Raw genomic sequence first — 25,380 nt, 5'->3', positions numbered from 1 at the left:
GTCTCCTTCGTGTGACTCTGCGTGGGTGGAGGAAGAGGAAGGGGACAGAGAGGGAGAAGGGGGGTTTGTCTCTTGAGGAAATTGTGGCTTCTCTCGACAACCCTCTCTTCCTCCCCGTCATACTCCCTCTCTCTCTTCCTCGAGCACTTCCCCCTCCTCCTCTCTCTCGCCCTTCACCAGTTTCTTCAGTCGCTGCGTTATCGAGCTCGGTAGAGCAAAACAAAGACAAACGGAAGGGAGGGGCAAAACGGCCACATTACCTCCAACATGGCGCATAAGCGGGTGTGCTCTCGAATTGTGTGGCGCGCGCCCCTCCAACGTGGTGCTGTTGTGGGGGGAGGGGGGGGCACCTCTTCTCAAGTGCCACACGCATCTCTCTCTCTCTGTCTGTCTGCTAGTCGATGCCCTCACCATGCGCTGGCACATCCATACTCGTACATATCAATCTGAGTAACTTACCGCTCTTTCACTGTTGCCATCACCCCTCCTCTTACCCCTTTCCTCTCCACTCCTCTTCTTATCTGCCTCACCCCCTATTCATCGACCCAGCCCCCCCACCACCACCAACCCTCCTCTCAATAGCGCCGGCGTGCGCAAGTGAACTTCCCTTTGGGGGTCGCTTCTTACTACTGAAAGTCATTGATGCCGCCCCCGAATCACCTCGACGCCCCTCTCCGCGTATAAAGTCAAGGCAAGAGCAGTGGGGATACGCACGCACTAGCCACGCACATGCATAGTCACAGACACATCTCGGGCCTTACCTGCAGAGTCATACGCATACAAGCATCCCGCGTCCACAGATACCCCTCGTACCGTGGCTTCACACCGTTGGGTCCTCTACTCACGCATCTACTCCGTAAGACGCACACAGAGAGAGAGAGAGAGAGAAGCGGGCGGAAGGCGAACAAAGAAAAAGCGCGCATAGGCTCATCAGTAGTGGTGTGCCACACGCGCAGACACGCGAGGATGACGTCATCATTGTCGCCCTCAACGCTGCGCCTGTCGCACACTGCCGCCACCGTGGTAACCGAGGCGGCGGATGTCAGCCTGGACGAGTATTTTGAGGCCTGTCAGGCTTCATCGTCGTCCGGCTCCTCATCGCCCCGCTCGTCCTCGCCGCCCACGTCCAAGTCGGTGAGTTGCCCCTTTAAGGCATCACCATACGGCGCTGCAGTCAGTGAGAGAAACACCGCTACTGTCAAAAGCCACCACCACTCTTACGGCCTGCGAAGCGACGATCCGGCCGCTGCGGTTGCCGCAGGCCTCCCCACCCCTCTGCAAGGCAACGTAACGCGGCCGCTGATGCTGCGTCCTCGGCCCCTACACAGCCCTTTGTTCCCTGACACGCTCATCTCAATCCCCTCCACAGTAGACGAGGGGGGTGTACTACCGCAAGGCGCCTCGCCGTCTCACACGTCTACGCATTCTCCTCACCCTTCCTGGAAGCCGGAGCCTGTCGCACAGCCGCGCGGAAGCACCGCAACACTTTCGCGTAAAGGCGCTGTCGTGCGAGGAGTGGCCGGTCACGTACTTGCGAAGCGACTGAAAAACACGACATTGCCGTGTGCTCCTCCGTCTTACTCATTCTCTTCTCTCTCTTCGGCGGTCAATCACTCTGGTGCTGTAGCTCCGGAGTGGGTCAGCTCTGCATTCATGTTCCAGCTGCCGCCGCCTACAGACACCGCCGCTGCTGCCCAAGGGAAGAAGCGCTTGTCGACAACCATCATGACGCGGGGCGGGCCCGGCGGTCGTCCCTCCTCATCGTCACCACGCACGGCTCATCGCGCGGTCGCCGCTGCGCAGGAGGACTGTCTCGCTCGCCAGCGAGCGGTGCTCTTCGACGTGCTTTGTGCCCTACGCCAGCACCCCACGGCAAGTTGCGAGATGTGCGCAGACAAGGGTAGCTCACGTGACGGCGAACATGCTGGCCCCTCCCCCGCTTCTTATAGAGGTCAGTGGAGGATGCGGGAAGCTGTGCTGACTGAGGCAGCTGCCAAGGCGTGGTCGCCCACGTTCTTGGGGGTGCTGGGGCAGCTTCTGGAGGTGGCTAATGTCGTGGCAGCGGTCGACAACCATGTACGTGAGTGTGAGCCGGTACTCGGTCACCACGCCGCAGGGGACCTTGCTGAAGCGCACGGCATCTTCACTTCTAATGTCACAGCGGAGTGCAAAGGTATACAGGACGCATCGGTGGCGTTGGAGATAGCCGCAGTGCGGTCTCTAAAGCGGCTGTGCTCGGTCCTGCGGCAGCTGAGCACCGACTTTTGCCGATGGGTGCTGCAGGTGCAGGAGTACTTGCTAGTGGTGTGTGAAGGTGCTATAGCGGTGTCGCATCTTAACGGACCGCAGCCGTCTCCTCTTCTCGCGGGGAGTGTACGGCCCGGCCTTTACAAGAGGGATGAAGAGACGCCCCACGCAGGGGGTGGGAGGCAGTACCCCCTCGGCACTGGTTCGTACACCGCTGCATCTTCCGGTGTGCCGCTTACAGTACTGCCCGTGTCGTGCTCACTGGCCGACCTCGTGACGGCCGTTCGTGAGAACATTGCGCCGCTGCAGCGCTGCCACGTGCTGGTAGTGAAAAGCGGCTGCTTTGAAGGGCTTGCGAGCTTCAACAGACCAAGTGACACGTCGAGGCCTGCGTCGACCACAAGAGGGGCCGAAGCTCATCCCGCTGGAGGACAGGCGCCGCCGCGGTCGTCTTCGTGCGCCTTGTTGGCCGCTCGCCTCCTTGACACACTCATCATTCAGGCCAGCGCCTTCCAGGACACGTCGACGATGGACCTCTACCGCCTCTACGTCATGATGCTGCTCTACACCTCGTGGCCGTACGTGCTGCTCTGCACAGCAGCCATTTTTGGCTTTGTCCGCGGCATCGATCCGCCAGTGTGGCGACGACAGCTACCACGGCTGTTTCGCTCTTCCTTCTCCCACGTGCGCATCGGCGACGCCAGCCGCCGCTGCCCGACAGACATTCTCTCCCTGCTGCTGAACTGCGTCGGGTACTATAACGCCGACGACGTCGCCGCCTCCGTCGGCGCGGGAGAGAACGGAACGGGTGTGGCACAGCCCGCAAGAGAACCGTTGCCATTGAGCGCTGGTCGAAGCCGTGACCCTGTTGTTACGTCGTGGGTGTCGGCTCCTCGCCAAGCGGGCGCCGGTAGAAGGAGTCGTTGCGTGGGGGAAGCCTCCGGGCAGCACGTTGCAAGAGTCGCCCTTGCGTCGGCCCGCACGTTTGTGCTGCGTAGTCTCGCCAGCTTCACGCGTCGGCACAGGCAAGTCGCTCTCTCGCGAACCCCAATGCCTTCACGACGCATCTCAGCTGCACTGACCAGTGTGAAGGGCCACACAGCGACGACGGCAACAGCCATGTCGGCAACCTCGAGCACTCCAGCTGGAACGACGTCATGTCAGCTTTGGCACACGAAGAGTGTTAAGGAAATTCTGCACTACATAATGTACGAAGCCGGCGACCGTCAAGGCGACAACCCTGGCGACGGTGACCAAGCGGGAAGTGGCGCCGTCTCTGCTATCGTGGCTTACGCTCAACAGAATCAGGACGTCCACCGCCGCGTCGTGCAAGTTGCAGCACCAAGCACGGCCGTGGCGGCAGTCAACGCAACGGGGAGCAGCAACGCTAGCGGCAGCACCGGTGCATTGCACTACGCGTACTTTCCCACAACAATTCCACTCGGATTCGTCACCATGCTGGCGGAGGGCTTGACAGGGCAACAGCAGTGGCAGCAACGCCGTGGTGACGGTGGTGTGTCGAACTTCACCGAGGAGCAGGGATGTCTGGCTTCATCATCACCCGCATTTTATCCGGGGCAGCGCAGGGTAGCTGGCGGAGGCGTGGGGTGTGGGAGGCCCCACTCACGCATACGATCCGGCGACACGAATGCTACAGCCACTTTTGAGGACAACGATGATGATGACGGCGGTGACAGCGGCGATGAGGGTAGCGGGGTGCTGCGTCGGCGCGGCATATCGCTCTGGACACTCTCTATTAGTGAGTTGGCCACCATCCCAGACGTGCGCTTCACGAACATCCTCGCTGAGGAGGAGGCGAAATTCCTGGATGCGGTCGATGACGGTGGCACAAAATTTAGCCAGCGAAGCCTGGCGCAGCGGAAGCGACGCTCCCATCAGCTGTGGATCAACGTCACCATCCCGTGTGCACGCTGGGTCACGACGGCGCTGCTCATCCCCATTGGTGTGGCGGTGCAGCGGCTGCAGGAGCGCCGTTTGCAAGCACTGTTCACACGCTCACTGCATACGGCTGTTGGTGGAGGTGACAGAGGAGGCGGCTGTTTTTATCCACGTTCTCTGCATGAACCAGCGCACGAGGCACAACAACAGCAGCAACAACCAGTGGATACGACGACTCCAGCAGAACGGCTACCCCTTGGACCCCTTGCGGCATTCAATGGACTTGCCAGAAATGGGCTCGTGGGCCGCAGCAACACCGCTGCGTGCTCCTTTATTCATGCGACGAAGCTACTCGTTGACGTCGCCCTCTGCCGCGACCAGGAGAGGCTCGTTCACGGATTCCTGGAGCAACTGCACCAAGTGCCGCGATGGTGGGTACGTCAGGGCGAGGATGGCGGGGTGGGGGCGTACGGCCGGCTCGGCACCGCCGCTCCGGTTATTTCTGCCGTCTTCGCCGACGCGCTGCGCGGGAAGCGCTTCAGCGAGCTGGTACGGCTCTCTGTGCTCCCCGCGAGGGTCGGCGGTGGTGCGGCAGCACCGAGCATGACGACTGCCGATACTCCCACTGCTTCGGGGCTGCAGGGTAGGCAAGGGGAGGAAGGGCACAGCAGCCCTTCCGTTGTAGAGGATATGCTTGACGTGTTCGCGTCCTTCCAGTTGAGCTTTGCCTTCCCCGACGCCTTCGAGTGCATGTTGCAGCCGCGAGACTTGAGCATGTACGTGGAGCCCTTGACGGGCACGACAGAGCGCAGCTACCAGACATACTTTTGGCAGCGCCGCCGGCGCCTCTACGTGGAGGAAGGCGGTGCAGGGGAAAGGCGCGCATCACCGGTGCCTTCAGTGGTCGCGGGCTCGACTGGTATTGCGCTCGCCGATGTGTGGAGTTACGCTTTTGGCTACCAATGCGCCCTCTACTACGCCCACATCACACTGCAGGCACACCAGAAGCAGCTGCACGAACGCGACACGCAGGACGCACAGATAGCCCAATCAATGGGCCCGCCAGGACAGAGTGCGATGCAGCACCTGCAGTGTGTATCGCGAGGCATGGGAAGTGCCTACTATACGCTCAACTTCGCTGTGGGCCAGCTGCTCTCCTTCACCCAGAATGTCTCGATGCGGGTCGTGTATGACTTGGAGCGCCTGCTCGCCAAGGCCATGAGCTCGTCGCCGGTGCTGCTCTCCTGCATGGAGCTGTGCTACCAGCTGGATGCGCTTCTACTGGAGCTATACGTTGTGTCGTTCCCGGCTCGCCCGCCGGTTGCGCTGAACGTGCGGGAGCGAGGCATGCAATCCCCTGCCGCCGAGGCCGTACGTGCGGCGGTGCAGCGGACACTCGAAGTGGCGCTCGATCCCTCGCGCCTTCCTGCGTCGCACATCCGCAATTGCACTCGCAACGCCGTCGAGGCCCTCGTCGCGACGGTGTCTGCCGCGGCGGAGCATCACCCGTCCGCCCTCGCCACACATCTGCAGCCGCTGGTCGTGCGGCTGACTTTCAATCGGTACTACGGCACCGATGAGGAGACACTGTCATTTCACTTTCGGTGACGCATGTGCGCCGGTAACGTTTCAGTCATGCAGACGTGCGTCATGCCTCCTGTCCATCCAAGTGAGGTACACAAGAGATGCCAAAACTGTAACGGTAGAAGGCGATGGTCGTGGTCGTGCGTACACAGGGGAGTGGGGAGGCGGTGCACGGGATGGCGGCATGAGAACAAGCGACGGGTCGAGCGTGTGGAACTTTCTTTTCTGCTTGTGTCGCCCACGACATCCCCCCCGAAGCTGCGCCTCTCCCCCCTCCCCTCCTTCCCTCCTTGTTGCCACCGCCACCGTCTCTTTCGGTCGCCATCGCTGCGGTGTAGATGACGTCGCTTCAGCTCCGCTCATTTCCTTCTATTTTGTTGCTCCGCCTCCACTCCATCACGCCCACCTCCCCAACGGCGACCAACGAGACGTCTGAGGCGGCACCGCCATGACCACAAGCCGCCTATTCAGCTCATATACACGCATGTACACGTTTCCACTCCCAAACACACCAGCCTAGGCTCATGTCCATCCCCCACCTCACGGCGGAGGAGATGGCCTATTACGCCTCGCTCAGCCTCGCGGACCCCGATGAAGCGGAGCTGGCAGCATTTTTAGCGGGCACCCAGCAGGAGCACGTGGGCCACCCCAGAGAGACCGGGGCCGCTTCATCAAGCACTGCGCCATCCGCCGGTAAGAACGGAAGTACACTTATCATGTCACGCTGCGCGCCGACATGTGAGCGCTTCGACAGCAGTGACGTCGAGGGCCTTCCACCTCGATGTGCTGTGGTGCCCGTCAATCGATGGCAATCCTCCACCTTCGCGTCCACAACGCTGGCAAGGTGGCTGTCGTCTGCAGGGCTCTTCCCTGAGCCGAAGCCAGCTACTCTGGACAACAGTACTCGCTACGGTATCACACAGGTGCTAGAGAAAGACAACCTGGTGGGCGGCGTAGCAGGCATTGCCGATGCCGCACTGCAGACCCGATACGTTGATCTTCCAGCTAGGCAGCTCACCTCCGTTGCCTCCATCCAGTGTTTCTTGAACGCCACGCATGTGTATCTTCAGCACAACGCACTGACTAACCTGGAAGGCGTTGAGCTGCTCTCTCAACTCCGGGTGTTGGTGGTGCACCATAACCAACTCACCTCGCTCGCTCCACTGCAGCAGCTGGACAACCTCTTCTACCTCGACGTGAGCCACAACAACCTGAGTTCCTCGATGGACGTACTGCTGCGCAACGAGCTCCCTTGCCTGTGCCTTAAAAGTCTGAACCTCTCCAACAACCCATGTTGGTACCGGTGCGGTGGGAGAGCGAGTGATGTCGATGGGGAAAAGCAGCCCCGCACGTACGTGCAGCAGATGTGCGCCGCCTGCCCACTGCTCGAGCGGCTCGACGACGTAGACATTGACGACGGCGAGGAGGTGGTGCAGCACAGTGACAGCAGCACTGAAAGCGATGTGAGTGACGCGCTTGTGCGGCGGTCCACCGGCGCTCCGCCGTCTCGACCCAGATCTATCGCCATTAGGCGTGTCCACGACGCCGTGGAAGCTGCTCGTGCAGCCAGCCTTCGAGCAAGTGTGCCGCACATGCACCCTTGCCATAGCCCCGCATCGTCTGACTCCCTCTCTAGCAGCGGTGGCGCAGAGCTCTCTATTCGATCACAGAGCGCTGGGAAGGCGAGCAAAGCCGCTTTGCTGGAGGAGGAGCAGGCCCGTTTGGTACATCAGCTGATGCTGCGGCGCGCCGCTGATGCCGCACCGGAAAGCCTGAAGGTGGTTGACACGCTTTCCACGTCGCCCCCTCACTTCAACCGCAGCACCGCCGGTAATGAGCACTCACAGCCAGGAGCTGCAACGACGGAAGCACCAGCAGAGCTGAAGGTAACGCCGCCCGCCTACAGCACGGCTGATGTGTCTGAGTTTTACGGTGCGCGAAGCGACACCCTTCAGCTCTACCGTAACCTGCAGTTCACTCAGGAAGTGAGTCAGGCACGGCTGCTGCGCGACTTGGCAGCGCACTGGGACGATGTGTCCCGGGTGCTTCAGACGGCGCAGGCGTTGCAGCAAGACCGACGGCGCCGGTTACAGCAGAGGCTGCAGGCGCACACCCCAGCGTACACCGAGTCGTTGACTTTGCTTGAGAAGGAGTCCCACGCAAAAGACCTCGACCGCTATCGCAACAGTGGTGTGCATAGAAAAGGTACACCGACCAGCATTCATGTCGTGACAGGTGCCCCTGTATCACCACCGGCAGCCGCCGGGGCGAACGTCAGCCCTGCTGTTGATGGCAAATAGGCACCGTCGACCTCCTTCACATTCACCCACCCACTGGGGAAGACCGAAGGGAACTCTAAGAAGTGTTCGAGTGCGTCAGAGCACGTGCCGAAGCCGCCTCCGCGTCGCTAAGTGTCTGCTGTGGGCTACACGCCTTTCTCTGTCCTCTTCTTTGGCTGCGGATGCGCGTGTGGTGGACGGAGGCAAAGTGTGGGTGAGGTATCGCTCCCTGCTTCTTCGAGCGGCGGCGGCGGCGGGCTCACCCGAAAAGGCGCATTTGATGTACAGCTCACACCTCCCTCCTCCTCTCCTTTGCGCTCTCCTTACCTGATTTGATTGCAAACCAATGTCCCCTGAGGGTCTCCCTCCCGTCCCATCACTCCCCCGAGCTCTCTCTTTCTCTCGTATTCTCTCTCCCTTGATCAAGGCATTCTTACTGTGCGGGTATCGTCTCCACTTTCACCTTTGCCTTACTGACCCGACCCTCAGTTGTGCATAGAACCAAACGACAAGGGGAGGGGTGGTGGTGGAGAAGCAACAGAAGAGCGTGTTGTATTCGATACGTGTATGCGTGCCTATGCTCAGGAGTGGTGTACATTGTCGTGTCCTCTCGGGTGCGCTAGGGGGGAGAGTGTGGTGTCGATGCTTACCTCTCTCTCTCCTCCACCACCCTAATCCTTTCCCCTCCTTCCATCTCCCACACAAGCCATCGACACGCAGCACGTTCAAGTTCTGCCCAAAGGCCTGAAGGTGAGTTGTGTCGCAGCTTTCTGTTTCGCCCACCTCCCACCCTTCCTTCCTTCCTTCCTTCCATCTCTCCTCCCTTTCTATCGGTGATTCATGCATCCCCCTAGCCGTCTTCACCCATACGTGCAGGGGGAGTTTGGGTAGCACTCTCACGCAACCCCCCCCTCCTCCCACAGAGCCTTTTTGTTTTCGCTACTACGCGTGTCTCCGCTCCCTGCCCGTGTGTGCGTCTGTGTGCGCGCGGTGTTGTTGGTGGGGAGCATTGACGAAGGATGCGGACAACGAAGCGACGACAATCCACCGATACACGTAAGCGACTGCCGTATCCGCAGGAGCCGCAAGCAAAGTAAACAAACAACACAAGGACTACAGGTCACATGTCCTCTGCTCTTATCGCCAATATCCTCGCGAAGGTAGAGGTTGAGGTGCGCCAGCGTCTGCGCAGCACGGCTGCCTCGACGACGCCGGGTCCCTCCCCTGCCGCTGCCCCGCTCACCTCGCTCTCGCTCCTCACTTCAGAGGACTGGAGTGCTGTGCGGTGCTCGCTTAGAGCAGACTCAACTCTCCCACCCTCCGCTGCCGGCGCAACGAATAAGGTGGAAGGTACATCGGCAAGCCTCCAGCCGGTAGTCGCCAGTGAGCTGCTGCGGTACGTACAGATGCGGTGCGCAGAGCTGCCCATGCGTCTTCAGATTGAGGCACTACAGGCACGCCGCTACGAGCACCTCCTGCGCCAACACACGCGCGAGCTCGTCACCCTCAGCGAGTACATGGCACTGGTCAGTCGCACCCCACCCACGCTGGCGGCGGTGCCGCGAGGCGTTTCAGAGCCCACACCGAATGTGGCGCAGCTGCCGGTAGACGTGCGTGCACTGCTGGCAGAGGAGGAGATGGGGCCACGCCTCGAGCGATGCAGGGTTCGCATCCGCGAGCTAGAGACGATGGCACGGCAGGACGCAGAAGCCAAGGTGCGATGCTGTCAACGAATGGTGCTCCTCAGCGAGTTTGTCCGTGCGTTGGTGCGGCACGTTACGGCAGACGTGCTCACGTGCAAAGGGGCACCGAAGTGCGATGGCGCAGCCGTGACGAAGCGGCCTCGTACTGAGCAGTCCGCATGATAGCCCTTTTCTTTTGTGAAACCCTCCGTGCCGCGCCTTTTTCCTTGGCTTCACCGCTGTGTCGCCGCTCCTCCGTCACTGCGTGTCCAAGGCGTATCTATCAGAGAGAAAGGGAAGCGGGTTTTGTGTGCGCAATGCGGAGAGGCGCTCGCCGCTGCTCTCTCCGGATGGAGGTGGTGTGTTGCCGACAGGGGCAGCTCTCTTATGATCGAGTCACAAACGCGCACCATCGCCGGCGCCACGACGCCCTCTCCTCACGGCCATCCCACGGGAACATGCAGGCGCACAATAGACATACTGGCCCGTGTGTGTGTCTTTTTTTTTCAAGAGCCAAGTGGTGTCCGCACCGAAGAGCCGCCGCATCATCAGAGAAAACGACAGGGAGAGACGAGGTAGCGAGACATAGCCGCTTTATATGGGGATTTCCCAACTAAGGCCTTGACTTCGTCCAAAGATGCACAGGTCTGCACCCTCGTGCCTGAATCACTTGTCCGTTGGATATGGCGATGCTTGCTAATCACGCAGCACGCATCCGAAGAAGAGACGAGGAGGTATGAGAAGAGCCCGCTAGACACATGGCTCGATCTGGCGGCAGGCGGTTCGTCCCGGCAGACCCGGGTTTTAGGCCGCAGTGCGGCAGACGCGTGGGTGAGCTGGGGTTCTGTGCGGGTCTTTGTTGGCATGTCTGAGGGTGGAGTAGACACAGTGGAAACATTTTCCATTCTTTTCCATACAACACATGAGTTCGACTCCACTCTACCCGAACTGCCACAGGGTCATCGCGTAGTGTGTGAAGCAGCCGTAGGTACGCGCATTACAGCAGCGCCATCTGGGTCACCTGAATACGGCCACTGCTTCCCATTCTACCCACCCCTGCTTCACAAGTCGCCACTTGGTGCACCTCCCGAGGCGTGGCTCAGGCTTCCCACAACAGTGGGGTGTCAGGGCTGGGTGAGATTTGCTTCGAGTCGCCTTACCGCTTTGCCATGTAATAGGGGTAGCATAAATGTGCTCTCTGTCGCTGCTCACTCCAGCGCAACGTCATTCAGGGCCCGACTGCTGGCATCTACAGCGGCACATTGCTCTGACCACTTCCCATCGTGGTCGCCTGACTCTGAGGTGCCGCGCACGGAGGTGGTCGGCATCCTCATGGGGGTGATCGAGTCGCACGGTAAAGAGGGAAAAAAAAAGCGACCTGAAAAGGACTGCAGTGTCTCCGCGTCACACGAAATAACAAAAAAAATGTTTTTTTTGTTTTGACATCCACAACGGGGAGGCTCGAGTACGACACCCGTCTCAGCGTGGGTGCCCAACAAGAGTGGAAGAAGCGGATGTAAAATGACGCGATCTTCACATCGCCACGCCTACCCGTGCATTGCGGTGAGCTGCAATGCCTCACCTCCATACATCCCTTTCCCACGGCGTCCTCCCTGTCTCCCTCTTTGTGTGGGACTTCTTTTCCTCTGCCCCGCCCCCACCGCTCTTGCAGAATCGTCAGCGTGCTGTCCTCTACCCCACTGCGTCTGCCCTTGTCCGACAGCCTAATCACCACCACTATCATTCCTGCACCTTCTCTTCTTCGCCCTCGTTCCTCCTTCCATTCCTCCTCGCTGCTTCTGTGGCTCGTTTATTGTTGTGGTTGTTCCGCATTAGCTGCTCTCGCTATCCCTTCATTGGACTCTGTGCCTGTGTGTGTGTGTGTGTGTATGCGTCAAGGAAAAGGCCTTTTCTGTTGCTTTGTCTTTTTTCCGTTTTGCGTTCTTCCGCTTGAGTCACAGTCGCGTGAGCAAAGTTCTACGTGCGCAGGCGCGTACATTGCTGGTGCTGCCCCCCCCCCCCACTCCCGCCTTCATATCACCTCACCCACACGCCCCCTTTTTCCACTTGGCTTTCACTTGCTGTGGCGGCCATTTGAGCTGCGCAGACGAAGAGCTCAAAAGACGTTGCCACTCTCCTCAACATCCCCGACCGCCTCCATTACTGCCCGCTAGCCGCTTTTTTGTCTGTGCCTTCTTCGTGTACGGAATATCTCGAAGAGAGGAGGAGAGGGGCGCCAAACCGCAGGCACGCGTGGGTCTCCTGCAAGCGCATATTGCGGAGCGCTTCATTACGCCCTTTCCACCTTCACAGACACCCGATAATTGCCTCTATAAAATAGTCTCTCTCCTTATAGACCCATTTATTTGGTCATACATCATCACGGCGCCATATTACTGACTTGAGCAACTCTCTCCCTCCCTCTCCGTGCCCTTTTCGCGCGCGCTGCCCCACCCACCAACTCCCTTTCGCTCACGCGCACACACGCAGACACCCCTAGCAGTCACCCCTTCCCCCCCCCCTCCCCTCACACATACGGTGTTAGGGAAGGACGGAGGGAGAAGGGCCAACCGCAGCAGACACGGCCCTCCCTTCCATCTTCAAATAAGAAAGGGAGCATCTCTCTGTATGAAGAGGAAGCCACTCATACAGCTTTCCCCTCTCCCTCTCCCTATACACATTCACTATATTTTCTTTGTTTTTCTTGTCGTTTGCTTAGCCACCTGTGCGCACGCACAGGCGTAAATAAATTTATTCTTTGTATATATACATCCCTCCCTCTGTATATACATACATATACATATATATATATATGTCTATGTGTATGTGTGTGTGTGTCACGCTGCTCGCTGCGCTCCTCAGCATCTTTCTCCCCCCTTTTTTCTCTTTGGTTTGGCTTCTATTCTGTGAACTGAGCTTCCCCCCTCTCTGCCACTCTCTCTCTCTCTCCGTCCCCCCCTCCTCCTCCTCCTCCTCCCTCTCTCTGCATGCTCGTTTTGACTGGGTGTATTCGTTCCTTGTTTGGCGTTTACCGAAAAGTGCGTCTGTCTGTGTGCTATCACGTTGCCCTTTTCCGCCTCTACCTTCGCTGCCGCCTCCCTCCCTTCCTCCCTCTCTTCGCTCTCCTTGCATCGCAATCCTTTTCTTCGTCGTAAACTCGACTCCGGCGTTTGTTGTCGCTGTCGTTGTGCTGTACCCAACCCCTCGACCCCCGCTTCACCTCTCATTCTCTTTGCATCTGTTTCGCTGTCGACTTCTCTCTCTCTCTTTTCTTCTTCCACTAACAAACTAACAACGAGCTTTTCCTGTTCTGCTGTTTCCCTCTCTCGCTGTCATTTGTTGTGGCTATTGTTGTTCTTCCCTCCTCCTGCCCCCACTTCTTCTCCTGTACCTCTTCTGTTATAATGAGTTGCTGACTCGCTCTTGTTTTGTTTTTCGCTTTCCGTGTTACACCTCCCCCGCCCCGCGCCCCCCCCCCCCCTCTCCCCTGCCTCTCTGCCACCACCGCCACCCCTCCCCCTGTCTGCCGTTTCCATCGGAGGAGGAAAGGACAACGACAAGCAAAGGAAGACTGACGCTCGAGGAGGGTGACATACGCACGGATTCAGTGCTTGATGGGAAGGCCGTCTTCAAAGGAGCGCGTGTATTTCGAAGACTTAATTGTATATACGGTCCCTTTTTGCTGTGGTTGTGTTCCCTCCCTCTCCCTCTCTCTCTCTCCATCTCGTTAGTTGTCTGTCGCTGGGTCTCTATCGGTGCGCGTGTGTGTGTATGTGTGTCTAACGGTTCATCGCTCGCGGGAGATTATCGTTTGTGCTTTTCTTTCGTGGGTTGTCGTGCTGTTTTTTCTTCTCTTGTCTGATCCCTCCACAGAGAGTGCCCGCTCCCTCTCTCCTCCTTTAGTTTCTTCTCAGTGGCTGCCGAGTTTGTGGTGAACCGTCGAGGCTGGACAGCATTTGCTACCCCGCGGTTGCCGATAACCCCTGCCGCGGCAATGCAGCGTCAGTCGTCAACCAAGTCTGACTGCAGGAACGCTTCCGAAGCTTTGCTAGTGCAGGACCATGCGTATGAGATGAGGAACGGTGGACCTCCACCACCGCCTCTGTCGTCACCATCGTTGAGGCGAGCTGCACCTGCAGCCGTGGCGAACGGTGAAATGGGTAGTCGCGCACAACCGCGGCTGCCGCAAAAGCCATCAATGCACAGCAGCTCCCCGCTCTCGTCGCCTACAATAGTTGTGAAGCGTACCGTGAACGATGGCAGGTCGCCGGCGCTCTCAGCACTCGCCAACCATGGAGGCGCCAACGGCGGCGGCGAGGAACAGGGCAAGGAGGAGGACCAAAGCAGTTGTAACAGCGTGCCGGCACTGTGGACATCTCACGGCGGTGCGACAGGCGCAGTGGCTTTCACAGCGACAACCTGCGCCGCTCTCATCATTGCGGCTACGCCAAGCTTGTCTTCCTCAGCACCCTCCCCTGCTCCTCCACTCAGTCAGAGCCACATCAGCTCAATCTCATCTCCCCATAACGTTCGTAGCGCGTCTCAGGGCAGCGGCAGCTGTCAGGTCACCAGCATGTTTAAGAACCTCCTCGTCTACCCGCCGCAAGTGCTCTCTGCGGCTTCTCAGCACCCACCTTCTACAACGATGCTGACTGCCGCCCCCGAAGCGCTCGTGGCGCCGGTGCCACCAGCGCGACTAACGGTGACAGTCGAAAGTCCCGACCACACGGTGACGCCTCGGCTGTCGTCGACTGCTGTCCCCATTGTCGTCGCCGCAGCGTCGTTCATCAGCCCAGAATGCGCTACGCTGTCGAACCAACTTACCTGCTCCACAGTCGGCGAGTCGCGCCGGCGCAACAGCAGCAGTGCGCCAACTAGCGCCTTCCAGGTCGACGATGACAAGGCAGAGAACTCCGTCATGGAGGGCGGGGCCGGCGGTGCTGGTGAACGCTGGCCGGTTGACCCACATCACCGAACTGCGCCAGCTCGCAACACCCATGTCAGCGCGCGACTTGAGCAGCAGAACGCAGGCACTAACGCCAACGCCACCGTCGCCGACTCGGTAGATGGAGAGACTACGTGGTCCTTGCGGAACGTGGATCACGCTAGCGAAGGTAACGGCACTATCTATCACGCACATTTGGCAGCAAGCACGCGTTCCTCCTTGGCTCAACCGTCGTCGTACTCGCGCCCGGCTCGCAGCCCGGCATGCTCTCCGTCATCTGCAGCTGGGGCTGCCAGCGCTGCCCCCACCCCCATCAGCAACAGCGTCCCTGCCGCCCCGCAAAGCATCAGGAACTCCAGGAATGCGAGCAATTTGAACCTGGCCATCAACCATGTGCGCAAATCGCTATTTATTGGTCCACCACCCTCCCCTGTTCTATCTCCCGTAGCTACCAGTGTGGCCAGCGGCGGTGCGGGCGGGCCTACATCGCTCGCCAACCGCGGCGGCACGGCACTCAGCTGGCACGACTTGCAATCGTCGAGTCCGTCGCTGCGCTTTGGGACGCACGACCCGTACAACAGGGCTGCCATTGTGGCGACGCCGTTGAGGAGCGGTGTGCCGCGCACGACAAGCTTCACGAGTCACCACCCCCCCTCCGCGACGGCGATGGCACCGACCGGGTCGGTCATCACGCGCATGCAAATGTGGAGCGCCTCAGTGCGTGCTAATGGCTGCGCCGGCAGCGCCAGCGCTGAGGACAGTGGTGCCACGTTACCGTACTGCGCTGTCGCGAACTCGGACACGATGAGCATGAAGTCGAGCACGGCGGATGTGGCGCGAAGAGCTCATGACGGCATCATGATCTGGGCTGCCGGTGGCAATCCTTCTAAGGTGCCGTCGCCGCCCATAGGAGAGCACCCCCTCTACGACCCCCAGTGTGACTACCCATTCCAACCGCATGAAACAAAACGTCAGCAGGTGCAGCATGCCAGCAGCTATGAGCCATTGTACGAGCAGCAGCAGCCAGAGCACCACCAAGGGCCTGGGCAACAACTACCGCCGCACCAGCAGAACGGGCCACAGTGGGGAGAGCAGTACCAGCAACAGACCCATCCTCAAGTGGTGCAAGAGGCACCGGGACACTACCAGGCTTTCAAGGTGCTACCGCAGCACTACGAACAAGCATATCCGTCAGAGTGCCAGCACCCTCGTTCAGAGCAGCAGCAGCGGCAGCAGCAGCAGCACCAGCGCGAGGCATGCGATTATGCGTTACAGCATTCAAACCCTCCGCAGCGGCAAGAGCAGCGGTACCCATGCCCACAGGCCCCCGAGCCGCACGACCCGTACGCGTACCAGACATATCCCGAACTACCGCAGCATCCCCTGCATTCCGTGGAGCAGCAGCAGCAGTATCCAGCACAGCAGGCCTCAAACTCGTACGCATCAGAACTACATCAGCGGCCCCAACAGCAGCACCGCACACAGAGGCCGTACGGTGGGCGAGGCTGCAATGCAGGCTCGGTGCACCACAACTGGAATGAGCCACGGAAGCGCACGGCGCAGGATGTGCTGCCGGGGTTTTTCTCAGTGGATACAATACAGCTAGGTGATCAAACGCACCTTGCCTCAGACCGCAACGGGGTACTACACCAACACAACGAGCAGCAGCAGCAGCAGCAGCAGCGGCTTGGCAATGAAGCACCGCATGTCGCCGCGCTTCTCGCCAGTGGCAGTAGTCTGAACAATGCGCCTTGGCAATATCCAACGCACCATCAGAGCTGCGGGCCTGCTGCCGCTCCCGAGCTCGACAGCAGAAGAAGCTCGCCAGCACCGAGAACGCTACCCTACCCGTCAGTCGTTCGACAGCAACTGCAGCCGCAGTTGGACCGCTCCTTCAGCGCTCACTGTGACGCAACGCCAGCGCGCGGCGTGCAGGGGGACTACTACTACAGCTCTCGTGCAGGGGCAGAGTCCACCGCAGCGACGTCGGTCACGCCCCCTTACGGCAGTGACGACGACGAGGGAATGCGGATGCACGGTGGCGCTGTGTACGGTCTGCAGTCCTGGAACGCTGAGCGGCATGGAGGGAGCGCATCGGCCATGACGGTGGGCGGTATGATGGTCGCACAGCCGCCACACATGGCGGCCCCGGTGTCCTCACGCACACCGAACCCGCGGGCCTGCGACACCAGAAGTCACCGAGGAGGTAGCAGCGGCGGCGGCAGCACCAGCTTAAACAGTGGCACTGGAAGTGGCTGCAGTGTGCCTAGCAACAAATCAATCCTCTCAAACAACAACCTAGGTAGTGGTATGGCCAGCCTGAAGACGAATGAGAACGGTAGCAGCGGCAACGCCAACGGTGGAGGAAGTACGGGCGGCATGGTGCACGTCTGCAATGAGGACAACTCGGCCGACGTCTGCAGCGACTCTGGCGCACCAGCGCCAACGTTATCAGGCGCAGGGCCCAACGCGCCGATCAGCCGCTGCTACGGCGGCGGTGACATTAGAGTGAACGCAGCGACAGCAACGGCCATGTATGGCGGCCACACGCATTACCCCTCCAAGAACAATTGCGCGGTGGGAACCATCGACGTGTATGCCTCGCAGCCTGAGCGTCGGACGACAGACTCGGCAGCGGCCACGTCGCCCTCACCGGAGGGCGCGAATGGATCCGGCAGCACTAGCAGCGTACCCTTTACAACCCCACTTCCGCGCAGCGCTGGTGCGATGAACGGAGGTGCAGCGGCGAACCATCAATCGTCCCACGGCTCGGTAGGCAGCTTACAGGTGCCACTCAACATGCGGCCACACCAGCAGAGGCACCCCAACATGGGTAGCCGCGCTGCTACGCGTTGGCTGCCGAGGAACGGCAGCGAGGACTACTCGCCGCACATCGCCTCGCCAAACCGGCGTCGCTTTTCCACTCCATCAGTGAACCAGCCGAACCAATACGGCAACACGCACTGCTCGCAGAAGCAGCAGAAGTCCCAGGCGCTCTCACAGGAACAGCGGTAGCAGCGCCAAATCTCGAGCGAGGGTAGCCACAGCCACAGTAATTAGTATCGTTTACGCTCCACTGAACGCGACACGCGGCACCGGCGCGATGGGCGGCACGACTACACAGGGGGGGGCGAGCCTGTCGGGAGTGCCATAGCCACGCTGCAACGCCGGCAAGGCCGCTGCGTTGTCGCCGGACCCTTATGACGGTCGTCCCACAGAGCGAACAATGGGAGCCTGGGAAAATGCGAAGGTGAGAAAGGCAGACTCGGGAACCATGCTGCCGAACATGCAAACATCGAGCACCGATGCATAAGCAACACAGCAGCGGGGCGCTGACGTAGCAGAGTCTTCCCTTTACGCAGTTCTTAGCACGCAATTTTTGTGCGTGCGTGTGCATGCGGATTTCTTTTTCTCTTGTGTCGCTAACAGACAAACTCCGCTCACGCATACCCACTCTCCTACTTGTACCAACGGCGACCGTCTCTCTCTCTCTCTGACTGTTTGTCTGTCCCCCTTCCCTTTACCATCACCGCCTTGTCCCGGACAAAACGTCGGGGAAGTGAAAAAAAATGTAAAGAAAAAAATGCCCGTTTGCGCCCCTGCGTGCGTGACGATGTCGTATGTGGGTCTGTAGAGGAGCCTCGGTGCAGGCAGGCATGGGAGGCTGCGGTCGATCTTTGCTCCCTCTCACCTAGGACCCCTCTCCCTGTCGCGTTGTTGTATTGGCTTATTGGGTTTGTCCACATACATGTATGTGCCTACGCGTGACACACGCACACATACATATCCACTGTGTGCTGCCTTATTCTCTACTTGTAATTCTTTCTTATTGATGCTTTGGCTCTCTTTGGTGCACCTGAACTCGTCCGCGTCACTTTTTTTTGGGGGAGTTGTTTTTTGGCTGTTTTGGGGGGCTGTTTTGGGTTGTTTTCCCCCTCCCCCTCCCCCCACTGTTAATCTCTCGTCCTCCCTCCCCCTTCCCGATGTGCCACGTGTGCGACTCGGCATCTTCTGTGGTGTGGCGGCTGAGCATCATTGTGCTGCGCTTCCTCTGTTTGCCAGCGGCGTGTGTGTGCGTGTGTGCGTGTGTGGCCCTCACCTTTTGCGTGCACTCGCCTGTCCGTTTTTGTTTTTCTGCGCCCTCTAGCGCGCGCATCCCCCCTCCCTCCCTCCCTCCCCCTCCCCACACACACGCACTCTCTCTCTCTCTCTGAGGGTGCGGGGATGCGCTAACTCACCTCTCAGATTTCTACGCTCTCTTTGCCCCTCATGCCCCTCCTCCTCCTCCTCCTCCCCCCTCTCCTCTGTCCTTTATTCTCCATCTTTCTCGTCCTGCGCCCTCTCTCTCTCTTGCTTGTCGTTTAGCCTCGCTGTTGTTGTTTCTTGCGGTGTAGGTAGGTACCTCTCTCTTCTACTCCTCACGCATTCGTGGAGATGCACACCTGACGTGGTGGTGTGTTTCTATCAGCTCTCCCTCCCCTTCCCCCTCCCCCTCCTCGCGTAACTCCTGCTTGTTTCTTTTGTTTAGGCGTTCGGTCTGTGATGCGCCCCTGTTTCTTCTTGGTTCCCCTCTTTTTTTTCCTAGTCTCTTTTCGCAGGGAGACACAGAGCCCTCTTCCGTCGTCGCCTCGCTCGCTGTTGTTTTTCTAGAAGGCGTCGTTTCTTCATTACCCCCCCCCTCCCCCTCTCCGTTCTCTTTGACTCGTGCTCGCCAGCGGCGTCAGTCGTTAATTGGCGTGCGGCTGTTGATGCGGGGTCTTCATTCTTTGCTCCTCCTCTCCCTCCTTCCCTCCCTCGACATGTGTCTATCGAATGCGATTTCAGCCGCAGTGGGAGGGCTTACACTGCTGCTGCTGCTGCTGTGGGGGTGTGTGTGGGTGTGTGGGTGTCGCTTTGCTTGGTTGTGCCTCTCGCTTTTCCTCGTGTGTGCACGTGTGTGCTTGAACACGCGGGAGGAGGGGGGGGCTACTCTTCTCTCCGCCCTTTTTCCTCTTGTCTTTCGTCCTGTGTGTATACGGATTGCTCTCGTGTTGAGGTAGGCACGGACAGCGCATCTCTTTTGGAGTGTAGGTGGCGGTGGTGGTAGAGGAGGGGGGGGAGGTGGTCTTTGTGTGGAGAGGTTGCCTCTTAAGGTTGTCTCCTCGTCCGCCCTTCCTCCTTCATACTCAGAAACAGCGCACGAAAGAAATAAACAAAAAAGCGAAAAACAACGACCTCTCCATGGGCGGATCGCGTGAGATGTTTTGCTTCGTTCTTTCAGCTTCTGCACCCCCCCTCTCTCTGTGCGTGTACGTGTCTTCGTATGTCTTTGCTGGGGTATTTGTGTCAGGGAGAAGCGGGGGCTGTGTGTGTGTCTCTCTCTTTTTGTTTTCTCCCGCCTCTGCTCAACCCCACCAACCCACTCGCCGTCCTCTGCTCCCCTCTCCATGAGCCTCGCCGCGCTTCACAAAGCTCTCTGTCTATCGCTACAGGGCAAGGCAAGGGCGGGTGCCATGGGGAGACTCCCAGAGGTGTGAGGGCACGTCACCAGTGAGTGGCCCTGTCTTCGCTCACTAAACACGCGTCTTCCGTCATGAGGGCGCTGACAACGCAGAGGCCAATTCCCGCGAAAGAAGGGCGAGGGGCCCAAAGGAGACTCTTCTCCCCACTGCCCAACCCTTCCGGTGCACATCCCCCCCCTACGCACCCAGTCCGCTGCTGGCAGAAAAGTGCGTCTGTGTTCTCCCTGTGTGTGTGTGTACGCGCGCTTTGTGTTGTGGATTTCCTCTTTGTGTTTTTATTTCCTCTCCTCTCTCTAACACAGACTGGAGTCATGGTCTCCTCCCATTAGCAAACTTGCTCCCCCCACCACCACCACCACCCCACCCTCGTGAACCGCAGCACTTAAACGAAATAGAGACTAAGAAGCTAAGTAAGCGAAAACAAGCAGCTTGTGGCACACGGCACCGCCATCGGAGCGACCGCCATGACACTAGTGTATAGACGCTGCTGGCAACAGCTGTGCTAGCAGCCATGGACAAAGTGCGGGGCAGCTATAAGGCTAGGTCTGTGTAAAGGGATGGTGATAGGGGAGAAGCGGGCAGGCCCTCTCGTCCTCAAAGGGGTGTATGGGGGGATGGCGGTTTGGGCTTAACAGTGACTCACTTTTGATGCTGAATGTATGTGCAGCCGATGTAGGGAGCGCATCGACTGAGATGCTGAGTTTTGCCTTCCGGCACACCTGTGCTCTTTCTCTTTCGCGGAAGCACACCACACTGGAAGAGGTCTGCAAACAAGACAGGCACAGAGAGCAATGATAGCCGCTCACTCTTCCCTTCTTCCGCCGCCACCACCTGCCCCCTCCCTCCCCTCCCCCCCTTTTGGCGTAACTCGTTGGGCTCTGTTACACGCACACGACCCCCCAAAAACGCATTTTGTGGAACACAAGAGGCGGATAAAATATCGTCGGTTCACGTAGACACACACCCACACCCACACACGTCCATAGAGAGAGAGAGAGAGAACAGAGAAATTCTCAGTGCGGCAGCCGCCGTGCGCATCGGGATTCACTGTACACCCTCTTTCTCCCCCCTCCCCTTATTGGCCGCATGTGGACTCGGCGACGTATTTTCCCAACTCTGGAGGTCCCCGCCACTCCGCACCCAGCAGCGCTAAGCACCCCTCTCTATCATGAGCAATGCAGCGATAAGGCACGAGTAGCGACCTTTGCGTTGGAGGACAACGCCTTCAACTTCGTTGCTGGCCTTGGCTATACTCTTGTCCCCGCCCTCGGCGCTGAGGAAGCGGCAGCGCTGCTGTCATGGGCGCTACCACCTGCGTGGGCTGGAGATGCCGGTGTGTCAGCTGATCTGAGGGCTTCGCGACTGGCCACTGCTCTGCACCGCGCCGCTGCTCTTGGTGCATGTACGCAGGTGGAGTACTTCTTCATCGGCACCGACAACGGGCACGTCTTCCTCATGCCGCTACTGCCCCCACACCTCCTCGAAGCCCTCGTTGCGGAGTGCGGTGAGACCACACTGCCTGAGCTAGCCTACCTCTGGAAACATGAGACGGAGCTGGCGCAGGCGGCGGCGCGCGGCGACGTTTCGGCAGCACGCGCCATCGGACAGGGCAGTCGCGCACCGCTTAACTGCGTCGGCCGTCGACTTCTGCACCGCCACGCCCGCGAGGAGCCGGTGACGGTCATGGATCACCTAGGCACACTCTTCGCCTCCGCGGCACCCCCTGGGGACACAAGTGTTGCAGTGAGCATGTTTCATCCCCTTCCAGCTAGCATTACATGTCTGCCGCACCCGTCCGCGGTACGGAGCATCAAGTTATGGGAAGGCTCCACCTTCACGACGTCGTCGAGTCATAGTAGCAGTGCGGAAGAGTACGACACGCAACGACAAGGTGCGCTGCAGCGGTGGCACGACGCCCTCCGCGCCGCCGAGCCCACTGCCGTGTATCTTTTCACTGGCGACTACGCCGGCCTGGTGCGACTGTGGCGCATCGACGTGGCCACCCACTCCTACACCCTACAGCACGTGCTTATATGCAGTGCGAACATGACGGGTATGTTGTCCCCTCTCACCCCGTTTGCGCGCGAGGACAACTCAAAGAAAGTGCCGTCCCGAGATGCCGACCGCACCGTGCACTGCTTAGAAGTGGATGAGCAGGCCGGCCGAGTGTTTGCTGGGACAGAGGGCGGCGTGTATGTGTGGGCCATCGACGCCTTGCCGTGGCGCGGTCCAGAGTCAGTGTCAGCCAACGCGCTCGCGGCACACCACCCGCTCTGCTGGGACGAGGAGCGCCGAGCACCGCTGCCGTGCGCGTTGTTGCACTACGAGGCGTCGCCGCCTTACGACTCCGATGCAGGCAGCACATCCCCCACAGCCTCAAGTACCGATTCCGAGAAGATTGTGGAGTACCGCGCTTCGCGGCTCGTCAACCATCATGTGTGGCTACTGCCGGCATCTACCGTACAGTTGGAGATGGCGCGCGCGATGGAACGCAGCGGCGGCAGTAGTGCCGACAAGGTAAGCAAGTGGAAACCCAAGTACGGCCGTGTGGCCACAGGTGGAGCGGCGGTCGGCGTGGTGTGGAACACTGTTAAGCTGAGCGCAGTGGCGGCTGCCAGCGCCGGCGCACCAGTGGGCGACCGACTCACGGACACAGCTGTGCCAGTTTCCTTCGAAGGCGGGGAGCTCAAAAATGGCCTGCGGGTGCCACTCAGCTGCGTAGTACCGGTCGCGTACCCGCTCGCCTTCCTCCGAACGCCGGGGACGGCGTGCTTTGCGCTTCGTGTGCTCGCCGGACGCCGCCGACTCGTGACCAGCTGTGCCGATGGCAAAGTGTGCGTATGGGTGTGCCACCCTGGAAAAGAGGCCTCCTCTGCTGCTGTCGCGGAGACCTACGTGCCGCAGCTCGTGACGAGCACACTGCAGGAGCACCGCGGCCTCGGGCGACACATTTGCGTGCTGCGCACCCCAGACGTGTTCATCACGTGCTCCTACGATGACGGCCTCGTGAGAGAGTGGCACGTGTATGACGAGCCGGAGGCGCTGCTCCGGTGCGCGCGTCGCTTCACGCTGACGCCGTACTCCTCTGAGGGCAGCGGGGTGCTGCAGCAGCAGCAGCGGCACGCCGACGCCCTCAAGAAGATACCTCACCCCAACATGGTCAACGGTGCCACAGTGGATAGCGACCTCGACGAAACGTGGGCGAGCGGTGGTGAGGACGGTGACGTTGTTGGTGGTATCTCCTGCGCTGCGGCCTACCCCGCCTTCGGTGCTCTCTTCCTCGTAGGCGCCTTCGAGTCGGCTATTCAGACGTACAGCCTGACGGAGGTGGTCAGCTGCGAGCCACCGCGCAACTACGTGTACAATGGCCTCAAGACGGTGCGGCTACCCATTTCCATGGCCGAAGACGTCTACCACGAGCTACCCACGAGGTAGGAGCAGAAGATTGTTGTAAGCGTGCGTCAGCAAGGCAGAAAAGGAAACGAAGTACACGTGCATGCGCAGACGCCCGCCGTTGACCGGTTTCCTCCCAACGGCCGACGTCTCCACGACTGCGTAGTGTGGCGTGGCCGTTCTCTTTCTTTTTCGTTGGCGGTCCCGCTTCCCGATCCCTCGCATCTTTGTTGCTCTCGCTCGGACTCTTTCCCTTTTCCGCGCCATTAACGACTTCCTCATCGCCCTCACCGAGAGCTGCAAACGTAGAGTGAAGCGCTGCAAAGCAACGCACCACACGGAGTGACGCAGGCGTGCCTACCGTTACAGCAAGCACCCACCCACACGCGAAAAGGAGAAGAAAAAAACGAAGGCTTCTTAGCCACCGCCTGCACGGTCGCTTTCTTTGTTCCTCTCCTTTCAACTTCCTAATTTTCGCACCTCTGCTTTGGTATCCCTATGCACGCACACGCACACACACACACACCAGGCCAGACCAACCCTCCACACCGACCGACAGACGCGTGCGCCCCTGCCAATGATGGAGCCCCTCCCCCCTTCCCCCCTGCAGGGGAAAGCCAAGCTTTGAATACGTGAAACGCGCGGCGATCGGCTCCTACTCGTCGAACTGCGACAGGGATGGGAGGCACTTCAAGAGCCTCAGCCTTGGAACGTCGTCCAGCGCATCGGCTGGGAAAGCGATGTGCTGGACGCTGTCCCACGCGCTCCAAGGCTGTACCCTAGCCGGAGGGCGGCTATGACGCGTTCGGCAAGATCTGGTACGCCCCGTGAGACATGGTCGAGTCAGTGACGCACTGGCGCGCGAGCATGAGTAACGACGAAGCACAGTCGGTCAAGAACAAGGAGTACTGGATCGGTCACTCAAGTCAGCTCCTGTGCCTCACCACTGTCATTTGTCGAGCTGTCGCTCCGGTTCCCTTCAGCCGTCACGGCAGCGCAACTCCCACCACTTCACATTGTCGCCCTCTCGCACAACCACTAAGACCACATGGACAAGCATAGCATCAAGGCTGTTGTGGCCCCGCTTCCCAGATGCCCAGTTTGTCGTGCCGCTGAACCTGGACCTCTTCCCCCGGAAGTGGGGGGTGCCGGCCGCGTCTATCATCACGCTTGACTGGTACGAGGCGTGCGAGGTGAAGGGAGTCCGGGTGGGTTGCACGCCGGCTCAGCACCGGAGCAAGCACAGCACCTTCGACGACAAGGAGGTGCTGTGGTGCGGCTGGTGTGTCGGTTGGCAGTCAGGCAAGCAACAACAACAGCCGGCCTCCACGAGCGAGAAGCCCACCCTCGTCCCCTTCAGCTGGACCTGGTCTAGCTCTGAGGTGGCGACGGCGGCAAAGCAAACATGAAACGGATATACAAAGTATTTCTTCACGAGCGACATGGCGTACAACCTGGACGCCTCGACAAGCATCTACGCTCACTTCGGCGCGATGGATGTGGCCGCGCTCCCGATCGGCGCCTATTCGCCGCGGTGGTTCATGGCGCGCGCCCACGTTGACTCAGAGTACGCTGTGCAGATCTTCTAGGACCAGCGCATACAGCAGGCCATAGCGGTGCACTGGGGTACCTTTGAGCTCGCCGACGAGCGGCTCGATGAACCACCGCGCGCCATAAGCGACGCCCTAAAGGCGGCCTGTATCGGCGAGGATAGGTTTCGGGCACTTCCCATGGGCGGCTTCATAGGGTTTTTGGCGGCCCCAAACGCGCGTCAAGCCCTGACTCACGTCGGGAACGCGCGCCGCCAACAACCCCCCTGCAACCCCCCCCCCCACGCCGGAGACCCCCCG

The 25,380-nt window shown here is 59.8% G+C and overlaps 5 protein-coding genes and 1 pseudogene across 5 annotated transcripts, besides 2 other annotated features; all 6 read left to right on the top strand.

Annotated features, from left to right (window-relative positions):
• Window positions 1-729: 729 nt before the first annotated feature.
• On the top strand, window positions 730-5,754 carry LPMP_131310 (hypothetical protein; the record flags this gene model as incomplete). Its single annotated transcript, XM_010698909.1, has 1 exon — window positions 730-5,754. The coding sequence occupies one exon, from the start codon at window positions 730-732 to the stop codon at window positions 5,752-5,754; it is 5,025 nt and encodes a 1,674-aa protein (XP_010697211.1).
• A 500-nt stretch (window positions 5,755-6,254) lies between these two features.
• LPMP_131300 (hypothetical protein) lies at window positions 6,255-8,030 on the top strand (the record flags this gene model as incomplete). Its single annotated transcript, XM_010698908.1, has 1 exon — window positions 6,255-8,030. The coding sequence occupies one exon, from the start codon at window positions 6,255-6,257 to the stop codon at window positions 8,028-8,030; it is 1,776 nt and encodes a 591-aa protein (XP_010697210.1).
• Window positions 8,031-9,133: 1,103 nt separating this feature from the next.
• LPMP_131290 (hypothetical protein) lies at window positions 9,134-9,874 on the top strand (the record flags this gene model as incomplete). The annotated part of the gene is made up of 1 exon (XM_010698907.1): window positions 9,134-9,874. The coding sequence occupies one exon, from the start codon at window positions 9,134-9,136 to the stop codon at window positions 9,872-9,874; it is 741 nt and encodes a 246-aa protein (XP_010697209.1).
• A 512-nt stretch (window positions 9,875-10,386) lies between these two features.
• Window positions 10,387-10,578: a repeat region.
• A 13-nt stretch (window positions 10,579-10,591) lies between these two features.
• Window positions 10,592-10,991: a repeat region.
• A 2,694-nt stretch (window positions 10,992-13,685) lies between these two features.
• On the top strand, window positions 13,686-17,651 carry LPMP_131280 (hypothetical protein; the record flags this gene model as incomplete). The annotated part of the gene is made up of 1 exon (XM_010698906.1): window positions 13,686-17,651. One exon carries the CDS (start codon window positions 13,686-13,688, stop codon window positions 17,649-17,651), a length of 3,966 nt encoding a protein of 1,321 aa, XP_010697208.1.
• A 3,572-nt stretch (window positions 17,652-21,223) lies between these two features.
• On the top strand, window positions 21,224-23,572 carry LPMP_131270 (hypothetical protein; the record flags this gene model as incomplete). The annotated part of the gene is made up of 1 exon (XM_010698905.1): window positions 21,224-23,572. One exon carries the CDS (start codon window positions 21,224-21,226, stop codon window positions 23,570-23,572), a length of 2,349 nt encoding a protein of 782 aa, XP_010697207.1.
• An 896-nt stretch (window positions 23,573-24,468) lies between these two features.
• Window positions 24,469-25,304, top strand: LPMP_131260 (annotated as a pseudogene).
• The last annotated feature ends 76 nt before the right edge of the window (window positions 25,305-25,380 follow it).

This window comes from Leishmania panamensis (assembly GCF_000755165.1).
Source record: "Leishmania panamensis strain MHOM/PA/94/PSC-1 chromosome 13 sequence".
Lineage (NCBI taxonomy): Eukaryota > Euglenozoa > Kinetoplastea > Trypanosomatida > Trypanosomatidae > Leishmania > Leishmania panamensis.
Note: the sequence above shows the minus strand (reverse complement) of the source record. Positions and strands in the feature narration are given on the sequence as shown.